General features: G+C 39.9%; 1 protein-coding gene across 1 annotated transcript in view; it reads left to right on the top strand.

The window, feature by feature from the left end:
• Window positions 1-287: 287 nt before the first annotated feature.
• The window catches only part of HEPACAM (hepatic and glial cell adhesion molecule), a 39,546-nt gene continuing 31,304 nt past the window's right edge, over window positions 288-8,529 (top strand). The window contains exon 1 of the mRNA XM_045283686.1: window positions 288-553. Within this exon, the coding sequence (XP_045139621.1) occupies window positions 457-553 (97 nt within the window). The 5' untranslated portion in view covers window positions 288-456. The remainder of the gene's footprint in view (window positions 554-8,529) is intronic.

Below are 8,529 nucleotides of genomic sequence, written 5' to 3' on the forward strand. Positions count from 1 at the left end.
CACTGTATGTATTCTCCCCAAGACCAGGAAAAGTAAGTTGGAGACAGGATAGGTGGGAGCACAAAGTTCAGTTTAGTCTGTCTTCCTGTTCACTTTAGGCTATATTCCTACCAAGTTCCCCCTCTTAGCCCAGATCCCCATCTCCTACTGGGAGTGGGGCTCAGAGGAAACCAGCCAAGGATTACTTAGCCACCAGGACCCACTAGATTGAACCTTCTATTGATTTTTGTTTTTTTCCTAAGCAGTATACCCACTCCAAACTCGGGATGTAGGACTTTGAAACTAGAAAATTCCAGGTCTGACGGAGAGGAAAGAACAAGTCCAGCAATACACAGAGCTCTGTGTATTCAGAGGGAAGTTGGCAGAGTTGTATTCAGGCAGAAAAACTCCAAGTGGTACAAAGGGACGTGCCCAGAGTGGAGAAATCATGCTAATTGTCTGCACCAGAGCTGGAGAATGCCACCCAAAATGAAGAGAGAAAGGGGAGCCCCGTCCAGAGCCTCCAGGGCCCTGCGCCTGACTCCTTTTGTCTACCTTCTTCTGATCCAGACAGGTAGGAGACCACAAGGGTAAGAAAAGCTGGAAAAGGGACCCCGGGCTTTCAAAGAAAAAGGAAGGGAGAGTCAAAGACCTTTGGGGTGGGAGGAAGGGAGAGAGAGCGAGCTCAGCTGCCTGTGGGAAGATTCTCAGGGAATTCAGGCATTAATGTTGAATGCATTTCTTCATTCCATGGGCTTCCCCGCCCAGGCCTCCCTCCCCGAAGAGGCTGCATGACGTTGGCGCTCCCAGGCCGTTCAGTACATTAGACGAATGGCGCTGAGCCATGTCTTATGGGATGATTTGTTGGTGTGGGCCAACTGGCATTCTTTCCAAGGGATTATGGTGGGGTTTTCAGCAGGTGGGGGAAATTGTGTTTACTATGACTTCTGTTAGTGTAAAGCAGCAAGAAAGAGGAAAGACATTTTAGAAATAATGATCCTCCTAGTTTGTGAACGATGGCATTATTCTATCTATAACTCACCACTTACCTCCGGTATTGGCCTCAACCAATTTCTTCATTGTAAGTGTGTGTGTGTTCATTGCAACCCTGCCATCGAGTTGATTGCAGCTCATAGGACAGAATCCCTATGGGATTCAGAGACAAACTTTTTACAGGCGTAGAAAGCCTCATCTTTCTCAGTTGGTGGTTTCTATAGCAGCCCAATATGTAACCTAGTTTGCCACCATTCCCATTACAAAGAATCTAGGAATTCGTCCTAGAACCTGGAGCAAACATAGAGTTCACTTTAAATCAATCAGAAATGACTGGGTCAGCTCCGCAGAGTGTAGGAATCAAAGAAAGGTCACCCACAGAAGATTGAGCAGCAGGGACAATATTAGAGGAGGTTTCCTGCCAGAGATAAAACCTGAAGTAAAAATTTTAAATGAGGGAAGTAAGTAGGAGTCGGAGTAGACATTATAGCCTGAAGCAGTGTGAATTGATTTAGACAAGAGTTTTGTAAGGCTTATTCAGTAGGCTGGCATATGCTCTGTAAAGAGTCACTGGGGAGAGAGGCGTGGGCTGGTTTTTAACTTGAAGGCTAGCAGTGTCAAACGGACGTCTAAGATCGCTCACTCTGCTATGAGGCACCGAAGGGAGGAAATAATATAAAAAATAATGAACATAGATAAAATCACCTAATGCGGGGAAAATAAACTGAAAATGGGACACAGGGCAACCCCAAGATTTAATTTTATTTATTTATCTTAATCATTTTATTGGGGGCTCGTACAATTCTTTTTTAAAATCATTTTATTAGGGGCTCATACAACTCTTATCACAATCCATACATACATCAATTGTGTGAAGCACTTTGTGCATTCATTGCCCTCATCTTTCCCAACTCTTATAACAATCCATACATCAATTGTATCAAGCATATTTCTACAAATGTTGCCATTACTCTTTTCTAGACATTTACTTTCTTTTATTATTTTACTGGGGGCTCATACAATTCTCATCACAATCCATACATCCATCCATTGTGTCAAGCACATATGTACATTCGCTACCCTCATCATTCTCAAAACATTTTCCCTCCACCTCAACCCTTAATATCAGTTGCTCATTTTCCTCCTCCCTCCCCACCCTCCTCCCTCATGAACCCTCCATAATTCACAACTTATTATAGTTTTGTCATAAGTTATACTGTCGGATGTCTCCCCCAGCCCTCTTCTCTGCTGTCCCTCCCCCAGGAAGGAGGCAATACCTAGATTCTTGTAATTGGTTTCCTCTTTTCCCCCCCCCTTTCCTTTCCCCTTCAGGCCTCGCCCCTTTCACCACTGGTCCTGAAGGAGTCATCTGTCCTGGATTCCCTGTGTTTCCAGCTGCTATCTGTACCAATGTACATCCTCTGGTGTAGCCAGATTTGTAAGGTAGAATTGGGATCATGATAGTGGGGGTGGGTGGGTGGAGGAAGCATTTAAGAACTAGAGGAAAGTTATATGTTTCATTGTTGCTACCCTGCACCCCGATTGGCTTGTCTCTTCCCCTCAACCCTTCAGCGAGGGCGTGTCCAATTGTCTATCGATGGGCTTTGAGTCTCCACTTTGCACTCACCCACCTTTACAATGATATTTTTTGTTTTTTGATGCTTGATACCTGATCTCTTTGACAGCTTGTGGTCACGCATGCTGTTGTGCTTCTTCCATGTGGGCTTTGTTGCTTCTGAGCTAGTTGGCCACTTGTTTATCTTCAAGCCTTTAAGATCCCAGACACTATATCTTTTGATAGTCGGGCGCCATTAGCTCTCTTCACCACATTTGCTTATGCACAAGTTTGTCTGCATTGATTGTGTCAGTAAAGCAGGCACCCACTGATAATGATTTTCAGTTCTTTTATGTCTGATAACTGATCCCTTCTACACCTCATGATCAGACAGGCTGGTGTGCTTCTTCCATGTGGGCTTTGATGCTTCTCAGCTAGATGGCCGCTTGTTTGTCTTCAAGCCTTTAAGACCACAGACGTTAAATCTTTTGGTAGCCGCAACCCCGATATTTGTAGAACAAAATAGGGGAAAAGTTCATGAAGGAGATCCAAAAAGAACCATTAGAGAGAGAGAAGGAAAACTAGCAGTCTGGAGTTTATGAATACAAGGGAGTTGAGAGTTTTCAAACGTGAATTAACACCATCAAATGTGTCAGAGAGGTCCAGTATAATAAGGACCTAAAAGAGCCCATTGATTTTAATAATTAACAAGTTAACATTGGCCCCAGTCAATATGTCTCAATGGATATTACAATGAGTTTAGTTAAAGAGAGAGAGAGAGAGAGAGAGAGAGAAACCTGAAGGTTAGAGGCAGTGGCTTGGGAGTAGAAAACATGCAATGAAATATGTAATGGAAATGTTAATGTAATGGAAATGTACATTATGTAATTAAAGATAGTCCTAAACTCTTTCAGTCACCAAGTAGTAAAGGACAAATATGTAGAAAGATATTGTTAGTGTAACAAGGTGAATGTAAAGATTACAAAGAATCTTTTGAGTGTGATCTTACAACCTAATAAATATAATGATGCTTATTAGATATTAGTTATGACTTATGAGGTAAGAGGAAGTGCGGGTAAGATCAAGCTAGTAAGCAATTATAGATTAAAAGGCAACAAAGAGTAGAGATTCTATACAAAATTTTCATTATCCTCAATTTATTAGTTAAGAAAATGCCAGTCTGTAACAAAATAAACCCCAATGCTACCATCAAATGTAGTCCCAGGGATGGAGAAGGACCCTGTGGCACGAAATTTTCAAAGCCAACCTGATGGAGGCTGTCTAAACTTCAACAGTCATTTTAACATTTCTGCCCATTTGTACCAGGTAGAGACTTTTAAAACAACGAAACGAAAACATGGAAGAACACACAGGGGAGGTTTTCCTAGACCAGGCCTAGAAGTGACACAGCTCTCTTCCCCTGGTTCTACCCATATTGGCCAAAATTCAGTCACATGGTCATAATAACGCCAAGGGAGTGTGAGAAATGTAACCTTTTCAACTACACTAACTTGGGACTGGACTTTGGGGCCCTAGTTCCCAATGATACCTTCTCTCTTGTGTTTATGACAACCACAAACCAAGTTAACCTCAGATAAGTAACAATCTTAATCCTCGGCCCCTAAACAAATGAACCTTTCCTATATTTATCACAGCTCAATTCATGGATCATACAATTCATGAATTTTCTACAGGCTTGGATTAACTCTCAGACATAAACACAGTGTGCGGAACACTATGGAATCTGATTTTTAGGGTTTTACTTTCTGGAATTCCAGCATGATTCCATTCTCTAGGAACCCAATGGGAAGATCTTTTTGCTAGAGTTCTTTCCTCTTAAACCCCAAACACACCTCCATATTACAGGTACATATTTTTTTTAAGTCTTAACTACAAATCACTTACCAAAGAGTGCACTTAGCAAGAGGATGCAATGTGCTGAAGTGAACACACCCACGTAATTAGCCTCCAGATCAAGAAACATAACACTTCAGCGCCTCAAAAGTCTCCCTCACACCTTTTCAACTATCACTGCTACTCCCTACAGTTGCCACTATCCTAACTTCTAACATAGATCAATTGTATGTCTGTTTTTTCAGGAACTCCATACAATTGGCTCACATATATACATTCTTTTGTGTGTGACTTCTTTGTTGTTAGAATTTGTTTGGTGTCATTGCTGTTTAGTATTCCATTGTATGGATATACAATTCAGCTATTCTGATTCAGCAGACATGTAGTTTATCCCATTTTGTAGCTTAGTGAATACAGCTTATAAAAATATTATGGTACATGACTTTTGGTGAACATATGTACACACTTTTCTGGGGGGAATATATGTAGGAGTGGACTTGCTGAGCTATAGGTATACATGTGTTTTAATAGATGTGACTAAATAGTTCTGAAAAGTAATTGTCTCAATTTACACCCCTACACATCAGTATATAAAAACTCTACAATTGTATTTTCTCTTTTGCATTTTAGCTATTCTAGGGGATGTGAAGGAGCCCGAGTAGTGTAGGGGTTATGCATTGGGCTGCTAACTACAAGGTCAGCAGTTTGAAACCACCAGCCACTCTGTGAGAGAAAGATGAGGCTTTTTTCTCCCATGAAGTGTTGCAGTCTCAAAAGTCTGTGGGGGCACTTTTACTCGCCCTCGAAGGGGGCTGTGAGTCAAGATTCACTTGATGGCAGTGAGTTTGCTCATTTTTGTGGGGAGGTGAAATTTTATCAAATGATAGTTCAAATGTGCATTTCCATAATAAGTAATAAAGTTAAGTTTTTCATGTTTAATTTTTTTGTCCTTTTTGTGAATTTCTGTTCCAAATCTCTGGCTCATTTTTTTCTATTGAGTTGTCTATGTGTTATTATTAGTATTGATTTGTAGGGGTTTTAAAAATGTATTTTAGATATGTGTTCTATAAGTTAAACATGTTTTACATATCTGTTCCACTATGTGCCTCTCTTTTACACTGTTTTAATGGTGCCTCTGGAATAGCAGCTCCAAATTTTAATGCAACTAACATATCATTTTCCTTTTTTATGGCTACCACGTTTGCATCCTTTTTATAAACAAACTTTTGCTTACCCGTAAATCCTGAAGATATTCTTCTGTGCTTTTTTTCTTCAAGCGTTATTGTTTTACCTTTCACATTCAGATCTATAATCCATCTTGAAGTGATATTTGGGTAAGGTGTGTGGTAAAGCTCAAGTGACCTTTTCTTTGCTTTTATCTTTAAATTTTCACTTTGTTGCTATTGAGAATATACACAGCAAAAACATACACAATCAAACCATTCCTACATGTTCAAATCAGTGACATTAATTACAAAAATTTCTTTTTCACAGAAAAAGAAAGTCCATTCTCCCTGCACTACAAGGTCAGCTCTGTCTTAAACCGAATATTTATATATGTAGGTTCAGCTTCATTGATATATTTGTCGGTCTTTGTGTCCAATATAACAAGCTTTTCATTACTATGGATTTGTAAGTATTACTATCTGATAGTGTAAATCCTCTAATGTAGCTACATTTCTTTAAGATTGCTTTAGCTATCGTCGGGTTTTTTTGTATTTCAATATAAATTGTAGAATCAGCATGTCATTTTACATGCACACTAAATCTGCTAGGATTTTAATAATACTGCGTTAAAATTTATAAATCCACTTGGAAGTATTGACAGATTAAGAATAATGAGCTTTTCAATCCACAAACATGGTAAATCTTTGTGTGCCATCTTAATAGTTACACATTACTGCACATCTATATTCCTTCCAGTATAGACGTTTCCAGTGCCCCTCTCCTCCTGGATCTCAAGGATCTTCTTTATAGTTTCTATCTCCTGATTCTCTTCCACTTCCCTGAATGATTAACATGATTTCTTAAATGATTTCTCATTTTCTGGCAAGACCCTTCCCACTACTCATAGGGTTAAGTACTAACCCTTGTAGGCCTCCACAGGAAAAGAGTATAAAATGTAACACAAAAGGCCCGGTATGTATACATTAAATGATGTGACAGTACACCAAAGGTAGCTTTGGAGTTGGACGACTCTTTTCTCAGAGTACTATCTATTTAAACCATTCATTGGAGGTCAAAAGGAGAAGACAATATTTTTCCATTTTAGAAAATTGTGATGTGTGCTATCCTTGGGATCGTGCATGCAACTCTGGTTAGGACACCAAAAAGAAAAGAACCTAATTAAGAGAAGTTCATAAAAGAGATATCATTCATGGTCAAAGGGATGAATTTCTTTATGGAAACAAGTCCAAACAAAGTTAAAAATTCAGATAAGAAGGGATATGATTGCAGTCCTTTATGTTATAAAGTATGAATAAAGTGTAAATAGAATAACTAGAATATAAAATTTGACACCATTCCAGTGACATTTTTAAATTCAAGACAAATATTGGTGAATGAAAATCTTTGGTCTGCAAAAAGGACACAGAAAAATGAGTAGATGAAAGGAGTGTTTAAGGGAAGACACTATTTGTGGGTACACTCGTATTTTGAAGATTAGCATTCTTAGTGCCATCAGTCAAACCTATTTCTGTCAAGTAGAGTCTGACTTATCAACCCTATGTGACAGAGAAGAACTGCTCTATAGGGTTTCCAAAGCCTTAATCTTTACAGAGGCAGATTGCATGATCTTTCTGGTGAGTTGGAACCACAGTCCTTTCAGTTAGCAGCCAACTGTTGACCCAATACACCTCCAGGACTCCTTCACATTAGGTGAAAATTCAACATGAAGAAGGACTGTAGACCTAACAACCAGGATGACACCCATTGTTTAGGTTGCTGTGATGTTACTTTCATTTGGTTACATTTAAGTGGGAACAGAGACTTTCTATGTAATGCTACCTCAGACACTTGAGGGAAAGATTAAGTTAATCAATTCTCAAGATTGAGTAGTCTTAGTCCCCTTTTAATTTCCACTCTGGTTTATAGTTCTTAGTTCCCCATTTTCAGTGTTCTGCTTTGGTTCTTGTTCCTGTTTTCCATAAAAAACTCAAAAAACCCTAACTCATTGCCCTCCAGTCAATGCTGACCACCTAATGGGTTTCTAAGACTGTAATTGTTTACATGCGTAGAAAGCCCAGTCTTCCTCCCATGGAGCTGTTGGTAGCCTTTAACTGCTAACCACGGGGATCGCAGCCCAACACAAAACCACTACCCTACCAGAGCTCTGTTCTTAGTGTTCCTTAAAAGCCATAGAGCCCTGGATTTAACAGGATTCCTATTTTGGCTGGAGTTTTAGAAAGCAGTGTTTGCTGCAGCAAAAGACACTCTTTGTCAGCTTCTGAGAAAGACTGTTGCATTCAATTATGGTCATGTGACAGCTGCTTGAACTCAGGGACACACCCTGTGTGCATGCTCTTGTTCACAGACACACGAGACCTTCCCAATAGAAAGGTGAGACCTACCACAATCCATGGGCTGTACCTTCTGCAATATTTTAACCTAGAGGAAATCATGCTTAAAATTGGCAGAAGGCAAGGGAACAGCAAGTGATCCAGAATCAGTGGCAAGGAGGGTGTGAGAGGCTTGGTAGGGATTGATCAAGGGCAATGTAACCAAGAAGAATTACTGAAATTCAAATGAGCATGATAGTGGGACAAGAGGAAAGTAAAAGGAAATAGAGGAAAGAACTAGGAGGCAAGGGGGGCATTTATAGAGGTCTAAATACAGGCATGTACATATGTAAATATACGATGTTGGGGAAATAGATCTATGTACATATATTTATAGGTTTAGTTTTAAGGTAGCAGATGGACATTGGTCCTCCACTCAAGTACTTCCACAATGCAAGAACAATGCCCAGCTATCAAAAGATATAGCGTCTGGGGTCTTAAAAGCTTGAAGGTAAACAAGCAGCCATCTACCTCAGAAGCAACAAAGCCCACATGGAACAGCATATCAGCCTGTGTGATCACGAGGTGTCGAACGGATCACTGAAGACAAATGGGTGCATAAGCAAATGTGGCGAAGAAAGCTGATGGTGC

This window comes from Echinops telfairi, unplaced genomic scaffold, assembly GCF_000313985.2.
Source record: "Echinops telfairi isolate 266 unplaced genomic scaffold, ASM31398v2 ScPeMD7_7465;HRSCAF=8503, whole genome shotgun sequence".
Taxonomy (NCBI): Eukaryota; Metazoa; Chordata; class Mammalia; order Afrosoricida; family Tenrecidae; genus Echinops; species Echinops telfairi.